Source organism: Panthera tigris, chromosome D4 (genome assembly GCF_018350195.1).
Source record: "Panthera tigris isolate Pti1 chromosome D4, P.tigris_Pti1_mat1.1, whole genome shotgun sequence".
NCBI lineage: Eukaryota > Metazoa > Chordata > Mammalia > Carnivora > Felidae > Panthera > Panthera tigris.
Window position 1 is genome coordinate 90,449,663 of NC_056672.1, and position 24,910 is coordinate 90,474,572.

The following is a 24,910-nucleotide window of genomic DNA, read 5'->3' on the forward strand; positions in this document are numbered from 1 at the left end:
TGCCAGAAAGTTCTTAGGAGCAGGGTTCCTGTCTCGCTCACTCTGGTGCGCCCTTGCCTGCTGAGAAGAGGCTCCTGAGGTCTGTCCGCATAAACGACTATGTGGATGGATGGATGAAAGGGGGTGAACGGGAAGGTGGATGGAGGGGTGCTGGGGCGGGGTTGGGGGGAAGGGGGATGTGGGGAAGGGGGAGGTTTAAGAGGAGCAGGTGGGGTGACTGCCGGAAAAATGGTGTCACGGGTTGAACTGTGTCCCTGAAATGACATGTTGACGTCCCAACCCCGAGTTCCTGTGAACGTGAGCTTATTTGGAAACAGGGCTTTGCTATGTGATCATGTTAGGATGGCCATTACGGCGGGCTCCAGTCCGGGATGCTGGTGTCCTTATGAGGAGAAGCAAACGCAGGGATGTGTGATGTCAAGGCAGGGGCGAGCTTGGTGCCCGCTCCCACCCCCTGGAGCCAGAGAGGCAGGAAGTGTCCCACCTCCGGTCTCAGAGACAGCACAGCCTTGCTACCACCTTGAGTCTGTGCTTGTAGCCTCTGGAATGATCAGACAACACGTTTCCATTGTTTAGGACCAGCCCGTTTACGGTGTTTTGTTACAGCAGCCCCAGGGAGCTAATACAGACGGGTGGGGGGCGGTGGGTAACGTAAAAGGAGATGAACATCCCAAATATTACATGGGACACACTTAGTAGGAAAACATCGTCCATTCTTGAGACTCAAATCTATCTGACCTTCCTGTATTTTTATTTAATTCTGGAAACCCTCTTTGGGGAGAGTGTTCCTGTGGGGAGTGCCCAAAGGGGCTCCACATTTACAGAGAGCCTCCTGCCTTGTATCCTTTCTGGAACAAAGTAAATGGAGAAGGGAGGGAGGGAGGAGGGAAAGAAAGGGCAGGGGGAGGGACAGTGGAAGGTGCTGGGGGCCTAGGGCCTGAGGTGTGGCAATGAGGGCAGAGAGATCTAGACGCAGGGGCCCAGGGCCAGCCAGAGGGCAGAGCCCTGAGCTGGAGAAGCCTAGAGGGGATAGAGCCAGCTTGCCGCCTGGTCTCAGCACCCAGGGCTGTGCCCAGGGAGTTCTTCCTGGCACCAAAGTGGGAGAGGGGCATGGCCCTCTGGAGGTCGTACCTGGGGGTCGGCTGACATCAGCAGAGAAGAGCCAGTCGGCAGCCTTCCTCGCATCCAAACCCAGCAGGTAGAACTTTCCGAAGTAGGACATGTTGAACACAGCAGCGGCCCCTCTGCAGGCCAGACATTCCTTCTTGATCTGAAAAGTTCCAGGGAGGAAGGACGCCATGAGGGCTCTGAGCTATGCCTCCGCAGAGCACAGCGCGCTGGGCTCTCCCTGGCACACCTGCTCTGAGACTCCCTCCCCACTCCCAGCTGGGAACACAACTAAGACCACTCTTCAGAAGCACAGGGAATTATACCCCACAAAAGAAGACAACAGATTCAACAACAAGTTCTTGGATGACAATGGAATTACATTAGAATCACAGCAGGAGGAAACTTGGGGAGTTTGCATATAAGTGACATTGAACAACACATCCCTGAATAACCAAAGAACCAAAGAAAACACTTGTGGGGGGAGGGTTGGGAAATACTTTGAGAAGGAGGGAAGGAAGGCAGGGCCTTGCTCACAGAGACCTTACACCTGAAAATGCCTCCAAAGTTCTCAATCGATGCCTCAGCTTCCCACTTGGAGAAATTGGAAAAGAAGGGTGAATTAAACCAGAAGCAAGCAGAAGGAAAGACTTAATAAAGACTAGAATAGGATATAGAGGAAATGGAGAATAGAGAAATGGAGAAAATCGGCAAAAACAAAGCTGGTTCTTTGGAATGATCAACAAAAGTAGCAGACCGCCAGCTAGACTCACAGAGAAAATAAGACAGGAGACTCAAAGTACTAAAATCAGGAAGGAAAGAGGGGACATCACTACCAACCTTACGGCAGTAAAAGGATTGTAAGGGAAAACCATGCATAACCGCATGCCAGGGCGTGACATATGAAACGACACATTCCTAGAAAGACACAAGTTATTAAAACTGACAGAAGAAGAAGGGTTCCCCGGGTGGCTTGGGTGGTTGAGTGTACGACTTTGGCTCAGGTCATGATCTCACGGTCCGTGAGTTTGAGCCCCGTGTCGGGCTCTGTGCTGACAGCTTGGAGCCTGGAGCCTCCTTTGGATTCTGTCTCCCTCTCTCTCTGCCCCTCCCCTGCTCCTGCTTTGTCTTTCTCTGTCTCTCAAAAAAAAAAAAAAAAAAAAAAAAAAACAGTTAAAAAATAAAGAAAAGAAAATAATTCCACCTACATCATCAAAAAGAATTTAAAAATACCCACAAATTCAACAAAAGAAGTGTAAAACTTGTACTCTGAAAACTCAGCAATATTTTTGAAAGAAATTAAAGAAGGCCTGAACGAGTGGAAAGACATCCCATGTTTACAAAACGAAGACTTGATATTGCGAAGATGATGTGCTTTCCAAACGGATCCAGATTCAACACGATCGCCGTTAAAATCGCAGCGGGCTTCTTGGCAGAAATCGACAAACTGATCCTAAAATTCATATGGAAATGCAAGGGACCCAGAATAGTTAAAACCATCTTGAAAAAGAAGGACCAAGCTGGGAGACTCACGCTTCCTGATTTCAAAACTCACTACAAAACCATTGTAATCAAGACACTAACACAAGGATATGCATATAGATCACTGGAATGGGGTTGAGAGTCCAGAAATAAACCCGCACGTTTATGGTCACTGCTTTTCCACAAGGATGCCAAGGCCAGGCGAGGGGGAAGCCACGGTCATCAACAGGTGGTGCCCGTGCAGCTGGCCACACGCAGAGAAGGAGGCTGGGCCCCTACCTCACACCATACACGAACCATAGTCAAAGTGGGTCCTAGACCTAAGAGTAAGAGCTAAACTATACGATTCTTAGAAGAAAACATGGGAGTAAGTCTTTGTGGTCTTGGGTTAGGAAATGCTTTCTGAAATATGACCCCAGAAACACAAGCAACAGAAGAAACAATCCGTAAGTTGGATTTCACCAAAATCAAGCCCTTTTGTGCCGCCAACAACACCATCAAGAAAGGGAAAAGACAACCCACAGAATGGGAGGAAGTATCTGGAAGGCATAAATCTGATAAGAGACTTGTACCCAGCATATAACAGGAACTCTTATAACTCAGTACAAAGACCAGTAACCCAATTTAAATGAGCAAGGTGTCTGAATAGACATTTCTCCAAAGATGCACGAATGGCCAGTAAGCACAAGGGAAGACGCTCACCATCATTAGCCAGTAGGGAAATGCAGCTCGAAACCCCAGTGAGATCCCACCTCACACCCACTAGGATGGCTGGGATCAAAGAGACAGAATCACCAGTGGTGGCGAGGACTTGGGGAAGTCACAACCGTCACCCACTGTGCGTGGGAGCGTAAAACAGGGCAGCCACTTTGGAAAACAGTCAGCAGATCCTCAAAACGTTAAGCATCGAGGTCCCACATGACCTAGCAACGCACCTGCTAGACATCTACCCAAGAGAAATGAAGACCTACGTGCACACAGAAACCCGTCGGGGCATGATCGCAGCGACGTTATTCCTAACAGGCAAAAAGCGGGGCCAGCTCGAATGTCCGGACACACTGCAGAGCATCCACGTGACTGAAAACTGCTCAGAAAAAGAAGTGATGAAGCACGGACACGCCCAAAAACGTGGATGGACCTTGAAACTACGGTGCCGAGCAAAGAAGCCAGTCACGGAAGACCGCACGTTGTAGGACTCCATTGATACGAAACGTCCCAGCAGGTAAAGCTCCAGGGACAGAAGGAGCTTTAGTGGCTGCCTGAGGGGAGGATGGGGTGGGAGAGGGTGGGGGATGGGGGTGACAGCTGGCAGGTCAGGGTTTCTCCTGGGGTGGACAAAACGTTCTAACATCACATCGTGGTGACGGCTGCACGGGCCCAGGGGGACACTAAAAAACACCGCCGAATTGTGGCTCAGTCCATCAAGTGCCCGACTTCCGCTCAGGTTGCGATCTCACAGCTCGTGAGTTCGAGCCCCACATCGGGCTCTGTGCTGACAGCTCTGAGCCCAGATCCTATTCTGATTCTGTCTGTCTCTCTCAAAAATAAACATTAAAAAAAATTTTAAAAAGCACCCAATTATACACTTTAAGTGGATGCATTGTGTGGTACGTGAATTCTATCTCAGTAAAGGTGTATTTTTTTTTTTTTTTTACACAAAGAACACAGCATGCCTGCTGGCTGGTAAACAGATGCCCCTGCCGGGCCCTCCAGGTCCCAAATTATCCATCCGTTTTTCTCCTCCGTCTTCTGTCCCGGAGCCACTGCATCTTTGTTTTACACACATCACCCAGCCACTGAGGGGAGGCCCCACCTTTGCTGCTCACTGAAGGAAAAATTGTGGCAGCAAAGCTACCCCTCGCCGAGCACTGGCTGTGCGTCGGGGACCTGTGTCACCTCCTCCGCCCCGAGGTTCCAACACCACTTCCCACGAGGACACTGCCCTCTGGGGCCCGGGGAGGGGACGCGCGGTCTGTTGGGGGCCAGGCGGCCAGAAGATCGCGGAGCCGTGCATCCGGCCCGTGCTGTCGCGGTGCCCCAACCCCCCCACCCCCAGCTCCGCGTGGGTGTATCGGTGTGAGGCGGTGAGAGCATTTACACCGGGGAAACCGGCCAAGGCCCCAGTCGGGCTTTCCCGGGGGAGCTGGCACCCCGCCGGAGCCCCAGATGCCGCGACCCCACCGCCCTGCAGACACCGCTGTCCTCTGTGGGGCTCCCGCGACCCGTCAGGCACTGCAGGACCTTCCCCGACACTGGGGCCGCAGAGCAAACCCCGACACGGTCTCCGGGCTGACTCTCGTCTCCCCGTCTCCCCGGGCTGGGGAGGCTGCCAATGCTGAGAACAAGTGTGTGTTTCATGCTTTGGGACTGTTCAGGCGCGTTTGCGGAGGCTGGATGAAGCCACCAAGCCAAGTTGGCATCCCCTCCGGGCTCCCACATCCCCGAGGGCCAGACGTCCTGCAGGCCCTGGGAGCCGCGGGAGCCGAGGTGCCAGACTCGAGGCGGTGCCAGGGACCCCGGAGCTTGGGGACGCACGTGCCTCCTGCTTCCGCCGCCCAAGCCCCTCCCCCAGTGCCTTTACCACCAGAGCCAGCTTTGGGGGAAAGCACAGGAGGGAATGTTTCTTTCCCTTGGGGACCGGCTGCAGAATTTGTGAGGCCTGATGCAAAATGAAACCACGGGCCCCGGTTCCTAAAGTCTTAAGAGTTTCAAGGTGGCGACAGCGGAGCGTTAAGCCCCACTCAGGGCCCTTCTGAGCCAGGCCCTGGGTGACCTCACAGGCCGCACACCCAGGAAGCTGGCCGGCTGCCTTTTCCCCCGAGACAGTGCTTCCCAGGCGGCCCCGGGCTGGGCACCCACATCAGGGGGCAGCTGAGGCCTCTCTCGCTCTCTTGGGGCAGCCACGAGGCCACGGCTCAGCCCCGTTCTGCTGGGTGACCCCTTTGCAAAACGGCGGGGCCGCTCAGCGTGGAGGCTGGCATCGCTCTTTCTGCCGAAGCTGCCCTCAAGGGCACCTCTGCCCGGGGCAGACTGCGGGGGGCAGCCCGGCCCCAGGCCTCGTCACCCCCACCCCGGCGGGAGTCGGGCCCAGGCAGCCCGGCCGGGGCTCTGACCAGCCTCATCTGCCCACTTCTGGAGCCAGAGGGGCAGCGAGCAGACCCCAGACCACAGACCTCCTGCTCGTCCTCTGGAGGGACCCGTCTTGGGTCTGTGTGTCCTGAATCTACTCTGCGAGAGAGCCACCGACAGCAGCCCTAAGGAAGAGCTCGTCACTCACGCCTGTCACAGGAGCCTCAGAACAGATCCAGGGCAGGAGGGAAGGAGGCCCAGAGAGGGGCGGCCCCTGGCCTGCGGCCACACAGCCAGCCCCAGCCCCCACCGCCCGTGGCGAGGCCTCGGCACAGAGCGGGGCAGAGAGGAAGACATCACCGGCTTGCTCCTCAAAACTGAGTCAGCCCGAAACGGGGGGTGAACTGGATGCAGTCCACAGAGCCTCTGGCAGGACTCTCGGAGGGCCCCCGGGGGTCAGCCCTACCGGGAGCCCGACTTTCTCCTCCATGAGGGATGAGGGGTGGGGGGACTCAGCCACTGACCACGTCGTGGTGGGGCGGGAAGTCGAACGTGTACTCGTCCCCCAGCAGCCGGCCGTAGGCGTGGTCCTCGTGCATCCGGTTCCCATACGCCCCATAGTAGTCGTACCGCAGGACCTGGGAGGAGACACGCTCGTCACTGTGCCCCTTCCTCCCTCCTCCTGGTCCTTCCTTCCCTCCGCCCCCGCCCTACACTCGCACGCGCACACACGTTCACAAGGGCGCACACGCGCACGCACACGGCTTGGCGGGCAGGGAGCCGGGTGGAGCAGATCTGGCCTCACCCTGCCGCCCTCGGGAGGGCTGTGCTGGGGGCACGGCCTGGGGGGGCGGTGAAGGGGTTCAGGCAGCCCACAAACCCTTGCGCAAATAACACCCTAACTGCCGTGGTGGTGGTGCGGCTGAGGGCCGGTGGGGAGGCTCGGCTGCGTCAGTAGGGGCCCAGAAGGATGGAGAAAAAGTGGGGTGTACTCGGGCTGGGGAGAGACGGGCGGGTCACCTGGGACCCCTGGGCCACCGTCAGGGCTTTCAACTCAAGGCCGAGGCAGCGGGATGAGACCCCGGAACCAGCTCTCTGAGGAAGAGGGTGACGGAGCTGGGGGCCGGATGGCACTGTCATGGCAGTCAGGACCGAGCCCTGCTCCGGGTGCCTCAAGCTTCTAGGCAGGGAGATCCTTTCTACAGACGAGAAACTGAGGCAGAGAGATGAAAACTCGCCTGATGTCACAGGCCTGGCACAGGCCTTGCGGCACGTGGGCCCCAGAGGCTGGCTCCTCGGCCGCCACTGGCCGTGGCCTGTCCTGCCCTCTGTCAGCGGCTCTGAGATGCCCACATGCCACTGGGCCCTTCCCCAGCCCTGCCCCTACTGAGGGAGCCAGTCAACTGTCCCTCCCCAGCACGGCCAGACTTGCCCAGCCTCTTTTCACAGGTGAGAGGGCACAGAGCCTGCCCATCTCCGGACCAAGGGAATGTTCCCGATCCCTGATCCAGGGTCCTCTCCTCGCCCAGGGGCCAGGGGCTTCCAGGGAGAGGCCAGCTGGGACACGGAGGGCTTTGCAGGGGGCCGTTCGAGCCCCACCCTGTCCTGGTGGCTCCAGCCTCTCAGCCTCCTGGGGACAGGCTGCTCCCCCGGTGGTCTTAGAGAGCCCACTCTTGCCTAACGATGCCCTGGGACCCGCCTTGGGCCCCGAGTTGCTATGGAGATGGGAGGTGGTTGCCCTGGAAGGGGACTGGTAAATTACAGCAGCAGAAGAGGGGTTTTAATTTGCATAAATCCGGATCAAATTCTGTCCCCGCCCGCTCAGGGGACCCCAGCCCACGAGTTTCACAAGCAGGCTGGTTGGGTTCTTCTCTGACAACCTGGGCCCGTGGGAGGCACTGGGGGAGTTGGGGAGCCCCCAGGAGGGCACCCAGAGGCCGGGAGGCTGTGAAATCCCAAGTTACAAACCAACACGGAATGCATAATTTTGTGCTAAATGCTCCTACTAACATAAAATAACAGTGGCATTTGCCAAAAATATATGAGCAAAATTATGGGAAGATGTGCTAATTTCTCTGGCACGGCGGGGGAGTCTTGCGCGCGGCCCCCTCACTGTGGAACACCAGCTTTCCCGGGGGCCCCGGGCTTATCTGGGCCTTGGAAGGCCTGGCTGCTGTGGGTGGTGAGTGACGGCCCTGGGGACATCTGCAGAGGACGGGCCCCGTGCTCACGGGCACATCTACAGGGGGCTCAGCCTTCCCGCCCGCAAGGTGACTCACCCGCCCCGCGGGCCCCACCTCGGGTGGTGTGGACGGGAGTGGGGGTGGGCTAGGCCCGGGTGGCCACTCACCGGAGCTGTGCCTTTCGGGGTGAACCATCCCGGCCGCTCCCAGCCCTGTCGCTCCTGGAAGACGCAGCCTCGGGCCAGTAGTTCCTGGGTAGGGGTGGGGAACCAGCACCCTTCAGGCCCGGCCAGACACCCCCCCGCCTCCCGCCATGCAGGATAGTGAGTGACCGGATTCCCCCCAAGGGGATACACCCCAAGGAGCAGAGGGCAAAGAGGTCCTGAGGCTCGGAGCCAGGACCCAAGCCCAGGCTGCAACTCCTACCCCAGAGCCCCACCCCCAGCTCCAAATTCGTGCTTGAAGCCCTAACGCCCCCAGTGTGACCGAATATGGAGGTGAGGCCTTCAAAGAGGCGATTAGGGAGGAATGAGGTCATGGGGTGGGGCCCTGATCCCAGGACAGGGGGACCCAGGGGACCCAGGAAGAAGGCAGGCTTCCAGACAGCTAGGGAGGGGGCCCCAGCTGGAGCCGCTCAGCGTCCAGACCTGGGAGCAAGGAATTTCTTATGGCTTCTCCCCCCCCCTCCCCCCCGCACCCCCGGTCTGTGCTATTGTTCCAGCGGGAGCAGGCTGACCGCGCGCGAGACCCGGCGATCCCCCTCCCAGGTGCACCCCTGAGAGAACAGGGAGGAAGCAGGTCTCTGCACACCCAAGTTCACAGCCGCCAGCAGCTGGAAACAACGGTGCCCACCGACCGATGAAAACAGACGAACACGCCTGGTGGACCCACACGGTGCAGCGAGACTGGGCCTTAAAACGCAACCGAGCTCCGACCTGTGCCGCTCCACAGACCAGCCTCAAACACAACACGCCTGTGACCTTCTCTCGTGACCCTTCACGACCCACTTACATCAAGCGCCCAGAGGAGGCGAATCCCCGGACGGGAAACAGATCAGTGGCCTTTCTAGGCTGGGGAGAATGAGGGATCACTGCTTCGTGGGCACAGGGTTTCCTTTCGGGGTGATGAAAGCGTTCTGGCACCAGAGAGTGGTGAGGGACGCACAGGACCGTGAATGTACTTCATCTCCCCGAATCGTAGGCTTTAAGAACGGCTAAAATGGCAAGTTTTATGTGCTGTGTGCTTTAGCGCAATACGAAAACGTAACGGACTGAGTTCGCTTCCTGGGCCCGGTCTGCACGTGCCCGCGTGTGGGGACCTGCCACACAGCAGCAAGCAATCCTCCGACCCCGGCAGGATGTCCCAGAAGCCAACTCAACTCTGACATTGTCTCCCCGAGGACGGCATCAGATGCCCCAGGCTGGGGACTCAGTCCCACGAGGCTGCCCCCATCTCCTACTCGAGTCCCTCCAGGTTACCTAGACTGGTGACCGACCGGCTATAGAGCAGGCCCCCTCCTCGGGCTGGATGCATTTGTCCGAGCCGCTCACAAGGCTCAGAGAAACGTTTTACCCACTGCGTGGCTGGTGTTTCTGGAAGGTTATAGCTCAGGGACAGCCAGATGCAAGAGGAAAGTAGCCCCAGGTGTGGGGAAAGGGCGTGTGGCTTCCGTGCCACTCTGCACAAACCCCCCTGTGCTCACCAGCCTGGAAGCTCTCTGGGCCCCTCCTTTTGGGTTTTTGTGGAGGCTCCGTGATACGGGCACAGTTGATTGCCTCGGTGGCCGCTGGTGACTGAGGCCACCTCCGGCCCCTCCATCTTTGTGGCCCTCGCCATTTAGGAAATTCCAAGGGTTGGGGGAACTCTGCGCCAGAAACGGACTGGACGAAGACTGAATTCCTATTTCTTATCATAAGTCACAGTATCACACGGACACAATTAAGCGACATCAGGGCAGATTTCTTTGACTGTGAGTTCGGGTTGGGGAAAAACGATCATCTCCGCCCTCAAGTTTGGAAGGGCCCCGTGGCCACGGGCAGCCTTGTCGGACTGGCAGGAGGGCCCAGAGCCCCGGGCCGAGCAGCCTCGGAAGCTGGGTCTGGCAGAGGCAGGCAAGTGCGCAGGCGCCCGCGCGGCCCCCCGACGGGCTGTATCCCGCTGCCTCCCGAGGACCCACCCACACCCTGAGCGGGCAGAGCAGTGGCCAAGAGGACACTGCCAACGGTGGCACCAAGAAATGTCCTCCTCGGACACCCCAGGGGGCAGCACAGGGGCAGTTCTCAACACAAGAAAATCCCCCGGCATGAGTGATGGGGTCCCGTGGATCGAGGAGGAGGTCACCTTCCCAGGGAGGGAAAATAGGGGCGTAGCCGCCTCTAATAAAACCGGCCGTGGCTGGGGGGGAGTCGCGAGCAGGGCTGACAGCGCAGACAAGAGGTGGGCGCTTCTGAGCCCATCTCCTTCCAGCGCAAGTCAGGCAGCCCCTGTGTTTGTCGGGGAAGCTCTGGGGCTGCCGGGACGGGCTGACCCGGGACGGCAGAGGGGGGCTGGGGGTCACCGTGGCCCGAGATCCCAGCTGGCCCACTAGGCTCAGCTGAGGGGCAGGGCAATGGACGCCGGGCCCCTCTGGGGTCCAGGTGCTGGAGTCCCAGACGAAGGAGGTTCCTTTATTCAGCCTCAGAGCTGCCTGCTCCATGAGCCTGCCTGCCTCCATTCAACAAACACCCCCGAACACGTATTAAAAGTCAGGCTCCGTGCTCAGTGCTCAGAACCGGAGAGACTAGGGCAGAGCTCCTGTTGCCGGGGCCCTAGATGAGCACAAGATGGGGGTGGGAGAGGGGACACGGAGGTGGGTTGGGAGCACGAGGAAGGGGACCGTCAGGGGCTTGGGAGAGTGCCAAGGCTGGGCTCCGGGGAGGGCACCTGACAGTGGGTTTCGTCATACGAGTAGGAGCTTGCCGGGGAGGAAAGGCATCCCAAGCAGGCCCCACGCGCAGGACGCATGTCTCTGGGGCTATGCTGCTCTCTGTCAGCGCCCGTCCCCGATGGGTCACCGCACACACCGGCCGATGCCCCCGCCCCCCACGACCGCCGTCGGCAGTTAGGGAAGATGCCGGGGTGTGCGCTCCGAGCACGCTCCGTCGGTGAGAGCTGGGAATGGCCGAGCCACCGCGTCACCTCACCCGGCCCAGAGCACGCCTTTCCGTCGCCCCAGTGCCCCGGACTCCCCGAGAGTGGCCGCTCGTCGGGGTGTGGTACCTCGTGCAGGGGGTCTGTCCTCATGTTGCGCCCCGCCAGGGGCTCGTCGTGGGGGAACACAACAGAGTAGTTCTTGGCGTAGGACTCGTGGCTGCGCTCGCGGATCCAGCGGCGGTGGTCGGTGAGCAGGTGATGGAAACGCCTGTGGCGGGCGGAGGGGCCGGTCACTGCCTCGGGGGCTGTGAGGGAAGGGCCGGCCAAGGACCCGGGGCCAAACCGGACCCACATCCCTCCACCAGAGTCCTCCCTGGGGCATGGGTTCGGGAGGGGGTCCGGGCTCTAGTCTCCCGCCCTGGAGCCTTGGGCAGCTAGGCCTCCTCACTGCGACACCCCCCACCCCCCACCGCCCCGGGTCACATGGCCTCTCCTCCAGCCAGCAGCTCGAGACACCCAAAGGCTTGTCCTCCGAAGGCCCCGGCTGCCCGAGCCGACCGCGTAGCTGCTGGCCCACCTGGGTCACGGGCCCCCGGCCCCTCCCACGCACAAACCCACCTCTCAGCCTCCCCATCCGTCCCTTCCCTCACTGTCCACCCGCTGGCATCTCACGTGCCCTCCCGGCCCTCCTCCCCATCCGCGTTCCATCCTCCGTGACGCCTGTCGGAGCCTCACCGGGGCTAACTGACTCTCGGTTTGCGCACAGTTCTAGCGAGCACGATGTTCTGATGGGGGCAGGGGGCGGGGCTACGGATGTGAGCTTATCGTTATGGATATTATCGCGAGTCGCGGCGATCGTCCAAGGGGCCCCTTCCTGCTGTCAGCCCAGGGACGAGTGCTGTGTGCGAGAACCTGCCTCCATCTTCAGCGCGGCCTCACGCCGCCCCTGGTTTGACTCATTGGCACACGAGGCGCGATCCAGCCTGCACTGAGCCAGGAGCTGCTGGGAGGAGCTGCAGGGCAGGGGAGGGAGCCACGGAGCCAGGCCAAGGGGTCTAGGGAGTTCCTGAAGGAGAAGCGTGCCGGGGTGCGGGGTTTGGAAATGCCTGGCCGGCTTTGGAGGGGCTGAGGCGGCGAGGAAGGGGGCTCGGAGGCTGATGGCCACCCTGGTCAGATTCAGCCCCGGTCACCAGGAGCTGGCATGGTTCTCCCAAGACGGGACTGGTGACCTTCCCCGCTGCTTTGAGAGTCCTGGCTGGGGGTGGGGAGCGGGAAGTGGGGAGAGGGAGTCCTGCATTTCCTTCCTCACGCCCCCAGGACAAAAGAGGAAGCTGGATCTGGGGCGGGGCCGGGTGATCCCTGAGACGCGGCCCCTCCACGGCCCCTCCGGCAGGTTCCCCGTCGCCCGGGACTGCCGCCTCGGCTCACGTCTGTGCACACGTGTGCATGGCAGGGGCGTGGGCTCGAGCTCAGCCAGAGCACGACCAGGGATCGGCAGGGGAATGGGCCCCTCCCTGTGGCCACGCGGGCTGGCTCCAGCACTCCTCCTGTGAGCAGGGGGCCCAAGCCGGGGCTAGGGTCCGGCCACCCTCAGCGCTCAAACGATGACGCCCCCTCCCGGTTACTCGGACCCAAGGGCTTTCACTACCAGTCCCGGCCTACACCCCAGACCCTGCCCGTGCCAGGCACCGTGACGCGTACAAGTGAGTCCCAGATGCGCTGCACCGAGAGGTGAGTCATCACCCCCATTTCACAGATGGGGAAACCCTCTGCCTGAGCCACAAGGGTGAGTGGGCTAGTTCACTGCCCCCCCCCACCTCCCCCCAGGCGCCAGCTCGTAGGGGCTCCCCGCCCCCCTCTCCCCCCACCATACCATCTGTGCCTCCCAGCCTGAGACGCCCAGGCCCAGCCTCCCCGCCACGAACCAGCCCACAAAACACTCCTGCCAGGCAAGGCAGCTGACGATGGGAGGCCCAGACCCGTTCCTAACCGGGCAGGGGTTTCACAGGCAGCCTCGGGGCTGCCTGCTGAATCCGGGACTGTGCACCCCCTCCCCGCCAGGCCTCCCCCAGCCCAGGAGGGGGGCAGGCATGCCAGCCGCATTCTGCAGCCGTGGACACCGCGGCACCGGGAGGCCACCCGCCGAGGCCTGGGGTGAGCCCTGACGCGGCGGTCTGTTCCTGTGCCGGAGCCCTCGCCCCCGAGGGAGGCGAGGCGCTGCGTCCCTGCCCGCTCTGGCGCCCGCACTGGGCGACTTCAGACAAGCGGCCTCCCGCATCGGTGCCTCTTCTCGCCGTTTGTAGCAGGAGGGGCTTGGACCGGCCCATCCCCGAGGCCCCTTGAAGCTATCATTTCTGGAACATTCCTCTCTTGGGAGCGCGTGGGCGCAGCCCCAGACGGGCTCGGAGGCAGCCACAGAGCAGAGCTGTGCCAGGCGCCGTGGAGGGGGTGGCCGTGGGGGAATCTCAGTGTCTGTCTGTCTGCCTCTGTGGGGGCCAGACATCCCCCCGCCCTCCCCAGCGGGTGTAATGTCTTCATCAGGCCAGGAAGGGGTGAGGTTAGCAGAGGAGCAGGGGGCATGTTGAGCGGAACCAGCACCCCAGCACCACCACCCCCACCCCGGGCAGCTGGGGTCTCCCCAGGGAGGCTGTCTGCCAGGAGCAGTAACGGAACGGGCTGCATGCCCACAGGGGCGCCCCTCCAAGCCGTCGCCTCGACTGCCCCCTGCACGACATCCCGGCCCCACCAACACCCACCCTCCGGACCCTGCCTGGGAGTGAGTGCCTTCGCCCCACCTACAGAGGGTGATGGAGACCAGGACCCCCTCCCCCTGCTCTGACGACAGCACCCCCCCCCTACCCTGGCTCAGGCTTGACTAGCGTTTCCTTGCAGACGTGACGCAGAGAGTTGTGCCTACACAGACGCCCTGGCTGCCCCCGACATTAGCAGCACGCGCGTCATTACCCGGGGCTACGGTGAGGAGAGCGCTGGGCACTGGGTCTGATGTATCCCCGCCACCTTGGACGTGAACGTTCAGCTGGCATCTGGGCTCGGGGCCATCTGACTCCCAGCTGCTGCGCACCCACTGATCATAACCACCCAACTCAGCCTCACTCCCTGGGCAACGCGCGGGGTCCCTCCTGCTCCCCAGGCCTCAGTCTCCCCATCTGCCAAATGGGATGAGGCGATCCCGCTGCTGATCCTGGAGCCATCCGGCGGGTCGAGGAGGACACTGGGACAAGAAATCCCGGAAACTGTCAAGGGCCGTGAATCTGCCAAACCCCGGGCACCTGCAGAACCGCCCCTGCTGGCAGCCTTCTCCCCTTCTTCCCTTACTGGCGCCTCTTCCAAGAAGCCCTCTGGATTTCAGAGAAGGCTCCTTTCTAAATAGCGCTCGCTATATACCCGGCTCTACCTAATCCCAGGGCACCGGCAAGCAGCCGCCCCGCCCACGGTCTCCGGCGCACACTCGCCTGATGTCATAGCTGTACATGTCCTTCTCTGGGCGCCCGTGGACGATCCAGTGGGCCAGCTCCTGCCCACAGCCGCCGCCCAGCATCATTCCTAGAAGGAGTAGGGCCAGAGGTCTGCCGTCCGCCCCGGAGCCCCCACCCCAATATCATGCCCCTTCCGTGTCCACAGCCAGCATCACCCCCCGAACCCTGGATCTCACACCTGGGGTGCTGTACTGCTGCTAACAGGACCTCGCCCCTCCCTGCGGCCCTCCTCTGCCCTCACCCCTGCCAGGGGCCGCTGTGCTCCTGAGCCCCCCACACTCTGCCTGGGGAACCTTTTTTTTTTTTTGCCTGGGGGAGCTTTAAGATCAGGGTGGTGGGTGTCAAGGAGGGGCCTCTCACACGCACCTGCACTGTTGAAACCGCAGCCCAGGAAGAACCCTCGGAGTTCAGGTGCCTCCCCCATCAGGGGCTTGTGGTCAGGTGTGAAGGACTCTGAAAGGGAGGGGGGCCTGAAGCTCTCCCCGGGCCATATGCACCCGGGGCGGGGTCTCCCGAGAGGGCAGTGATTGGAGCGGGGTCTGCCGCTGCCCCTTCACCCAGACTTTTCCCATCCTCACCACTCCGCTCAATGCCACTTCCTCCAGGGGGCCTCCCTGACTGCTCCTGCCACGCTCCCGAGCTCCTCAGCATTTACTGCCAGAACCACCCTGCCGGGACCGAGTTCTGCTTTGCAGCATCCAGGTTTGCCTCCTGCTGAGGAGGGGCCTTTCCCTCAAGCCCCCGTCACAGGGCACCACCTTCCTGCCGCGTCACTGCTGGTCATTCTTGCCCACTGGACCATGAGTGCATGAGGGCAGGGACGGGGCTCCACTCAGTACTGTGTCCCAAGGCCTAGCATGGGGCCCAGCAAACAGCAGGTGTTCGATAAATGTCCCTGAATGAAGGGCTGACCCCAAGTTCTCCGGGAGAGGGAAGGGGGCTTCTGCTCTGTTGGCCGAAGGTGTGTCACAGGCGGAACCCAGAGCACGGAGGGCAAGGGACCCTTGGGAAATCATTATAAAGGGCTGAGCTTTGTAGCCACAATCCTGGGCTTGAACCCTGCTTTACCCTTTCGTAGCCCTGTGACCCTGGCCGAGTCACTTCACTTCTCTGAGCCTCAGTGTCCTCATCTGTAAAACGGGGACCATGGCACTGACTTCACAGGGCTGTGAGTTAGTCCAACTACAAATACTTGCCGCCCCCCTGAATGTGCCCAGCGCTCGGCTCCGACCATGACTGCTCCCACCCCTCAGGCAGCTGACGAGAGGGGACGGTAAATACGCAAATAAGCAAAACAGAGAATGTCTGGGAAGAAATGACGACGGGAGGAGGGGCGGTGTGAGTGACCCTTCTGGTAGGCACCATGGTCACTAACTATGGAACAGATGCGGAAACTGGGTCACCCTGCCAGTGAAGCAGGGAGCCAGGAGCCGGCTCAGGGCTGCCTGACCCCCAGCCGGAGTTCTCAACCTCTGCGCGGGTCTGTCCCGCGCGGGATGGGGACGGACGCGACCCCGTGTGAGGAAGGTCGGGAGCTTCCCGGGCCCTGGGGGAGGAGGGGGGGGTGTCTGGCGGTGGCAGGGGGCACAGGGGCAGCCAGGGCGAGGGTGACAGTGGTGTGGCTGGGTCACCCACCCAGGGAGCGCTTCGGGAGGGCTGGGGATGTTTCCAGGCGGACAGGAAGGTGAGGACAACCTCACGGGGCATCTGAGGAGAGAGCTTCGTGGGGGGGGGACGAGAGTCTCTTGAACGTTCAGCCAATGACTCACGACCGAGCAGCTTGGGGATGGATGCAGAATGATGGGATGTTTGGGCAGCACAGACAGGGGCCCCCACCTTGGCCGGGACCCCTGGGACCCGGAATGGGAGCTCTGCCCGCCCCCGGATGCCCCGGAGTCAAGGGGGCCTGGGACTTCCCAGTTCTGTTCTGGAAGCCAAAGGCCACTGACCGCTCTCGTCCTCCCTGGCAAGGGGAAGCGCTCTGTTCCCCACGAACCCTCCCCCACAGGCCGGAAGCCAGACACAAGATGTCTTCACACACACATCCCCCCCAGATAGGGCTCCCTGGGAGCAATGACTCCCCAGTCCAATTAAACAGAGGATGTTCCCGGGTGACTCGGGCCCCTGGGATCGTTTCAGGCCTGTGCTTCTCATTGCCAGCCCCACGCAAGCCCGGGGAAGCTGCGGGGGGAAGGGCAGAGAGCCTTCGGCCCCCCACCCACGCCCTGCACCCCGAGTCCAGCGCTCAGGGGCACGTCCATCCTGCCCACCGCGGCTGGGCCGCCTCACGAGCCGAACAGATTCAAGCGGCTCCAGGGGCACCGGGCGGAGAGGGCTGGCCCCCCCGGCAGGCCACAGGCCCCTGGGCATCAGAACCTTCCCCTCTCCTGTCCTGGCCGGCCCCTCACCCCCTACATAGCTGTGGATGACCTGTTACTCTCCGGCCTCCGGCTAACCCCTTCCCCTCAGGGCTGACGGCAGTCTGCTGGTCTGGGCCATGCCCCACACCTCACATGTGGCTTCTCCTCCTTGCTCTACTCCTGCTGAGTAGGTACGCTGTCACCCATTTCACAGACGAGGACACTGAGGCACCCAGAGCCTCAGACACAAAGTTTCCTCTTTCGACAACACTGTGTATTTCCGAACCTATCTCCCCAGGCCTGATAGGGGGCAAGGCCGGCCCTACCCGTGTTTTTGCCTTGACTGAGGATTAAAGGGACCCTGTGTGTGCCAGGAAGAAAGAGGGGGTGGGGGAGACACCCAGTGGGAGTCCCAGTGCTTCTGCTGGGACGGCAACGGGGGTGTCGTGTCTCTGTCCTGCTCGCGGCAGGGACGGCCCAGGTCCGTGCCCGACACAGGCCAGCCTCGGTCTCGGGCAGAAGGACCCAGCATGCCTGCCCTTGCTTCCAGCCTCCTCACTCACCCGGGCCACAGACTGTGGACTTGACCCCCGTCTTCTCCAGCACTGGGACGCGGTTGATGGCACCTTCGATGTGCTGGGTGAACACGTCCCAGTCCAGGTCAAAGAGGCCAAAGGCAAACTTGTCTGACACCTGGGGAGGCGGGTGGGGGGAGCCGCCCAGTGGGAGCCGAGCCCAGCCAGTCTCCCCTGGGTTGGGGGGGTGACAGGGCTGGGCCCCTCAGGTCTCCTGCACCAACCCATCAGTGGGGCCCGTCCCCTCCCTTCCCCCGTGCTGACCCAGGCCCCCCAGCTCTGCGCTGGACTCTTGCAATGGCCTCCACCTGGTCACCCTGCCTTCCTACCCTCCTTCGACCTTCTCCTAAGTCAGACCATGCCCTCTCTTGCTCTCCAGCAGCCCTGTGGCTCCCCGTGACTCTGTGGCCCACCGAGGCCTACAAGGGCAGGCCCTGCCCCCGTCCACCACTGGCCCACAGCCACGCTGACCTTCCTTCAGTTCAAGGACAAGCTTGGCCAGGCCTCGGGGCCTTCACCCCCGGTCTGAGGCAGCTCCTCACTGACCGTGCTCTCTCCAGGGGGGCTCTGCTCTGACGTCACCTCCTCGGGGGGCCCTGTCCGACCATGGCGCGAAGGACAGGCCTCCACTCTTACGAGGCTTGTTCCCAACCTGCTGGCTTCCTTCAGCACAGGTCACCACTGCTTGTCTGTTTACTGTGGGTCTCCCCGTCCAAACACAGGCACCCCGGGACAGGGGCTTTCGTGCTGCTCTCCCTCTGTCCCCAGGAAGTAAAACAGAATCTGACCCAAGGTTGTCACTTAATCATTCGATGTCTGCATGAACCCAGGAGCGAGGGCGGCCCAGGCGTGCTCGAGGGGGCCGAGGGGGCCGCCCGACTTCCATGCAGCCCCAGAAGCTGCCGGGAGAGCCGCGGGGCCTGGACAGACGCCACTGCCGTGGGTCCGGGCTCAGGGTTGTTTGCTGTGGACACAGGGTTTTAACGTTTTTGTCGTCTTCCAAAGCTGTGATTTGACATCTCCACAGCCTGTAACTACTCTGCTGTTTGAGGCCAGCGCTCTCCCTGCCCCAGGTCTGGGTCTACCTGTGTGCCACGTTCAGAGAAAACCGAGTTGACCCTTCTGGGGCCAAGGGACCTGCCATTTCTCAGGTGTGCACCCGAGGAGCTTCAGGAAGGTGGGCTTCCTGGAGGAAGGCTTCTCCACACTGAGACACAGCCCTGAACCACCCCCCTCCCCGATCCCTCTGTGTCTTACCTCCTCCCAGAAGATGGGGTTGGTCTCATAGCCACCCACAGACAAGGCATCTCCTTGGAGGCGGAGGTAGACAGAGGCATCGTGGTCGCGGACGTTCGGCATGTTCTGGAAGGCAGAGCAGAGAGGCCTCAGGGTCAGCCAGGGCTGGGCCGTGGGTCCAGTACCTCCGCCAGGGGGCACAGGCCCACGGTGGACTATGGTGCCTCCTTTTTGTAGGAGGGCAGAGTGGACCCGGGGTCTCAGGCTACACTGTGGACAAACCACCCCCGCTCAAGTCTCCCCTTCCCCAAACCCCATAAAACAGCAGCCGTAAGGAGAGCGAGGCGGGAGGGATGAGGTGTAGCCCACAACGCTAGGAGAGCCGCGGGGGGACAAGTGCACGCAGGAGAAAGGAACCAACGCTGGAGGGTGCGGAGCGGAGGCCACGCCCCAGCTCGGGTTCAGGGAGGGGAGACTGCACAAGTCGAGCCAGTGCCACCCTCCATCCCCTCCAATCAGTAGAGACCCAGCTTGTGGCAACCCAGCTCCCTCTGCAGGGGCCGACGGGCAGACTGCCTGGTGTGTGTGCACACACGTGTGAATGTGAGAATGTGTGTATGCGTGTGCACATGTGTGAGCGGGAGACAAAGAGAATGTGTGTGAACGGGAAGACAGGCCAGGGTCTCTTCAAAGCAGTGGGCCCAGATCCCCTCCGTCCTCCCCAGCTAAGGCCCGGCCTGGGGACCCTACTGTGGAGACACGAAGTGGCCCGTGGAAGGCTCCAGATGCTGACTCGCCAAAAAGGATGGCTCACCCTCGCCCCCTGTGAGATGCCCTCCCTCTCCAAGCTTCCAGTCGGCCTGTGGACTTAAAAGTGAAACCGGGGACTTCGGAGCTGTGACAAGACTGGGTCCGTGAAATAAGGTGCCATGGAAAAGGAACAATCCCAGATCAAGAAAGAGGTCTCGAAACAGGAGATGATCATCAAAATGAAAAATGCAACAGGCGGGTTGGATAAGACCATCTTCCATATAGGAAGCTAAACAAGATGAAGAAATGGAAATCAGGAAAGGGAAAAATAAGGAAATCACAAGGTCAACCCTAAAGGTCCAACATCCACCTTATCGGGGTTCCAGAAAGACAAACAGAGGAAATGGAGTAGAGGAACATCAGAGCAATGGGCCTGGACAACTTCTCAGATTGAAAGTCATGAATCTCCATATTAAAGGAGTCCTATCACGCCCCATGAACGGACAGGCCGGCACCGAGGCATGCTGGGGTGAAACATGGGAGTAGCATCCTGGACACTGAAAGACCTGGAGCAGAGTCTCCAAAATTCCACAGACAATTTTATTTTATTTATTTATTTTTTTAATTTTTTTTAACGTTTATTTATTTTTGAGACAGAGAGAGACAGAGCATGAACGGGGGAGGGGCAGAGAGAGAGGGAGACACAGAATCCAAAGCAGGCTCCGGGCTCCGAGCTGTCAGCACAGAGCCCGACGCGGGGCTCGAACTCACAAACTGTGAGATCACGACCTGAGCTGAAGTCTGGTGCTTAACCGACTGAGCCACCCAGGAACCCCATCCACAGACAATTTTAGATGGAGAATTCTAGACCCCATCAATCCCTCAATCAAGTGTCCGGAAAGAATAAGGATTATTTCAGACATGGATGAACACAAAAACATTTTACTTCCCATGTGCCCCTTCTCAGTAAGCAACCAGAGCGCATGCACATCAAGGATCCAAACGGAAGAGGCGCGAAGACGGCCACAGGGTCAGAGCCGAGCAGAGGCCAAGAGGCAGGCAGCCCAGAAAAGAGCCACTCAGAAGAGCAGAAGGCTTCCTCCGGGGCGGGGAGAATGGGACATAGAGACCATATGTGATTTCTCTGGTGTGCACGAGTTGTGCAGAACATACTATTGAGAACTAGTTGACAGACATGTTGAAATGTTGGGGGGGGGTGTGGAAATGTGACAGTTACAAACATACATGCAAATAACCTCAACAAAATACCAGCCAACTGAACCCAGCAGCATACGAGAAGAGTGTATGCCATGACCTAATGGGGGTTATCCTAGGAATGCAAGGTTGGCTTGACATCTGAAAATAAATCCTTGTGATACACCATAGCAACAGACTAAAGGATGAAAACCAATCATTTCAATAGATGCAGAAAAAGGATTTCCAACACCTTTCATGACAAAAACACTCAGCAATCTAGAAATAGGAGGGAACTTCCTGACAAAGTGTATCTAAGACACACCCACAGCTAAAACATACTTATTTTCAGCTCTTCCTTTAAGGCTAGCCCAACGATAGGATGTCTACCTCACCACTTCTACTCAGCATCATATCGGAGGTTCTGAGGCAGCAATTAGACAAGAAAAAATAATGAGAGGCATTAACATTGGAAGAAGGAGTAAAACTTGCTTGCTGCAGATGACGTGATCTTACATACAGAAACCCCTAAGAAACCCACTAAAAAACTGTTACAACTAACAAAATAGTTCAATAAGGTGGCAGGATACAAGATCAATGTGTAACAGACAAAAATTATTGTATTTCTTCACTTCACTAATGATGAGCAAAAAAAAAAAAAAAATGAAATTAAGAAAATAATTCCACCTACGTCATCAAAAAGAATTTAAAAATACCCACAAATTTAACAAAAGAAGTGTAAAACTTGTACTCTGAAAACTCAGCAATATTTTTGAAAGAAATTAAAGAAGGCCTGAACGAGTGGAAAGACATCCCATGATTACAAAATGAAGACTTGATATTGCGAAGATGATGTGCTTTCCAAACGGATCCAGATTCAACACGATCGCCGTTAAAATCGCAGCGGGCTTCTTGGCAGAAATCGACAAACTGATCCTAAAATTCATATGGAAATGCAAGGGACCCAGAATAGTTAAAACCATCTTGAAAAAGAAGGACCAAGCTGGGAGACTCACGCTTCCTGATTTCAAAACTCACTACAAAACCATTGTAATCAAGACACTAACACAAGGATACGCATATAGATCACTGGAATGGGGATGAGAGTCCAGAAATAAACCCGCACGTTTATGGTCACTGCTTTTCCACAAGGATGCCAAGGCCAGGCGAGGGGGAAGCCACGGTCGTCAACACGTGGTGCCCGTGCAGCTGGACAGCCACACGCAGAGAAGGAGGCTGGGCCCCTACCTCACACCATACACGAACCATAGTCAAAGTGGGTCCTAGACCTAAGAGTAAGAGCTAAACTATACGATTCTTAGAAGAAAACATGGGAGTAAGTCTTTGTGGTCTTGGGTTAGGAAATGCCTTCTGAAATATGACCCCAGAAGCACAAGCAACAAAAGAAACAATCCGTAAGTTGGATTTCACCAAAATCAAGCCCTTTTGTGCCGCCAACAACACCATCAAGAAAGGGAAAAGACAACCCACAGAATGGGAGGAAGTATCTGGAAGGCATAAATCTGATAAGAGACTTGTACCCAGCATATAACAGGAACTCTTATAACTCAGTACAAAGACCAGCAACCCAATTTAAATGAGCAAGGTGTCTGAATAGACATTTCTCCAAAGAAGATGCACGAATGGCCAGTAAGCACAAGGGAAGACGCTCACCATCATTAGCCAGTAGGGAAATGCAGCTCGAAACCCCAGTGAGATCCCACCTCACACCCACTAGGCTGGCTGGGATCAAAGAGACAGAATCACCAGTGGTGGCGAGGACTTGGGGAAGTCACAACCCTCACCCACTGTGCGTGGGAACGTAAAACAGTGCATGTGCTTTGAAAACAATCTGACAGTTCCTCAAACAGTTAAACATAGAGTTACTATGTGGCTCAGCAATTCCACTCCATGATATCTACTCAAGAGAAATGAACACGTATGTCAACACAAAAACATTTACATGAATGTTCATAGCAGCATTATTCATAACAGCCAAAAAGTGGAAACAACTCAAATGTCCATCAACAGATGACTGGACAAATAAAAGGTGGTCTAGGATAGACTATTAGTTAGCCATTGAAAGGAATGAAATTCTGATATATGCACCACATGATGAACTTTGAAAATGTCATACTGAGTGAAAGAAGTCAGACGCAAAAGGTCATATATGGTATGATTTCATTTTATTAAATGTCCAGAATAGGAAAATCCATAGAGATAGAAATCAGATTAGTGATTATCTAAGACTGAGGGTTGGGTGGGAAATGGGGAGTGACCGAAAATGGGTATGGGGTTTGGGGGGATGAAGGTAATGTTGATAGACAGATAGATAGATAGATAGATAGATAGATAGATAGACAGAATTAGTGACAGTTACGTAGAAAACTGAGCAACTGGAAAACAATAACTCCAGGAAACACAAAAGTCAGACACTATTTTGCTCAGGAGTTAACAATATTTACATTGTCATTATATTGCAAACACTGCCTACTGATTTCACCAAAAACAAACCAAAATCACTTTAGAAAGTGACCAAGAGTCAGGAGACGCCACGTCCCCTGCTGCTCTTTGGCTCTGGAGGAGCTGCCTTCCCTCATGGGCCACTTACCCTGGAGACGGGCACATGATGTGGGACTCCTCTGCCCCGTCTCCACGCAGAGACCAAAAGGGAAAACCTGGTGGATGCCCCTCCCTCCCACTCCAGTCTCCTAGTTAGCTGGACAACTAGGAGGACTGTTGTCGAAGACAACAGTCGAAGGACTGTTGTCAAGAACGTGTAAGAAGTTCTCCGTAACGGAGCACTTCGGAAACAGTAATCATCATATCATTACTTCCATTGTCACTACAACTCTACAAACGAAACAGAAACTCTGGAGCTCCATAGAGCAGGACAGTGGGGACACCTGGTGGCCAGGGAAGTCCCAGACTTTTGCTCCAGCAGGATCAGTGTCCCCAGCTCCTGGCCCCAGCACACTGAGCTGCCTTGAGTGCCCAGCACATGCTCAGTTCAGCCCCAAGGCGTCCTCTGGGCACTGTCACTGCCATCTCCACGCAGAAGCCCCCCCCCCCCCACGGGTATGACCCCGTCCCACTGATGTCTCTGCCTCCGGACCTCAGCCCACTCCCTTGCATTATTTCTCCTGCTCCCCATCCATCCAAAACCTGTTGGCCACTTCCTCTGGGAAGCCTTCCGGATTGTTCCAGCTTTCCCTAATCTCTTCCTCTGAAGCACCAGCTGGCCAGACCCCTCTGTGCCCCCTTGGTCCTGGTCATCGTCATCCTCACCACCGGCTACAGGCCAAGCACCGTGTTTGGCCCTTCACCTCGCGCAGTTATCACTCGTTTTGCAGAAAAGGAAACTGAGGCCCACCCAGCACTATGACTTTCCTGGTTGCGTTATTGGGGGCTGAAATGCAGCCCCCGAGCCTGGGCTTTCCCATTGCTCGGTGCCCAAGCAGAATAGCTTCTGCAGAAGCGGGCAGAGGTTGGTGGGAAAGCCAGACCAGCAGAGAGCACTGGACACTCTGTTTGTCAGCCACAGACACTAGGCCCAGAGAGGGAAGGCGCCAGGTCATAGAGGAGCTGGGGGCAGTGCTTGGCCTGGACTCAGGCCTGGGTCAGACCCTCAGGGGTGCCCAGGGTAGCACAGCCCTGTGGCCACCCAAGGAGAGTGATCCCTCCCGGGGACACAGCCCCTGTCCTGCCCACAGGCTGTCCCCAGCTTTCCCCAGCTGTAGTCTGAGCCCACGCGGCCTGAGGGCGACCCCTGGCGGCCACCCGGGGAGCCCTCCCCACAGAATCAGGGAGCACGTGGCACAGAGCAGCCCTTCGGAGGCCTCGGCGGGATCACATTAAACTCATCCACGAACAGGGGCAGGGGCAGGAGTGGTGGGGAGGCCACCTAGCAGCCAGCCACTGACGAGGGAAGCCAGGCTCTTCCAGGGCAGGGAGGAGGCTCCCAAGACCCTCTTTGCCGGGTCCCACCTCCCACTCTCCCACCACCACCGTCAGGCCCCTCTCTGAACTGCCTGTGGGTCCCGCACCGCCCTCCTCCTGCCCTCTTCCTGCACTCCCTCCCTGGGCTGGGAGTCCCGGAAGAAGCCCCGTGCCGGCCTCCTCAGAGCCCTGCCCCACCACTGCCATTGCGCCCCCATCAGCCTGCTCCGGATTTGCTCCTTTGCCTGTCCGTACCTCCCCCCAGCTTCACCCAGACAAGAACTGGGTCCTTCTCTCCGTCACGTCACAGCCCTGGTTTCTAGGATAGGGCCTGAGACGCAGCAATGTTTGCGGGGTGTGAGCAGGGTGAAGGAGGGAGGGTTACA

At 58.5% G+C, this 24,910-nt stretch overlaps 1 protein-coding gene across 6 annotated transcripts in view; it reads right to left on the reverse strand.

Moving 5' to 3' along the window:
* Positions 1-24,910, reverse strand: part of SARDH (sarcosine dehydrogenase) — a 61,249-nt gene that overhangs the window by 28,099 nt on the left and 8,240 nt on the right. For 4 of the 6 annotated variants that reach the window (XR_006210583.1, XM_042964511.1, XM_042964509.1 and 1 more), the window contains 8 exons: positions 18,663-18,767; positions 17,394-17,523; positions 14,837-14,923; positions 14,447-14,537; positions 11,100-11,241; positions 8,009-8,092; positions 6,183-6,296; positions 1,132-1,270 (listed from right to left, as the gene is read on the reverse strand). Coding sequence is in view for 5 of the 6 variants with exons in the window: in XM_042964511.1 (XP_042820445.1) it covers positions 1,132-1,270; positions 6,183-6,296; positions 8,009-8,092; positions 11,100-11,241; positions 14,447-14,537; positions 14,837-14,923; positions 17,394-17,523; positions 18,663-18,767 (892 nt within the window). In the remaining variant the exon portion in view is untranslated. The remainder of the gene's footprint in view (positions 1-1,131; positions 1,271-6,182; positions 6,297-8,008; positions 8,093-11,099; positions 11,242-14,446; positions 14,538-14,836; positions 14,924-17,393; positions 17,524-18,662; positions 18,768-24,910) is intronic. The other 2 variants (XM_042964513.1, XM_042964514.1) reach the window with 2 other exon arrangements.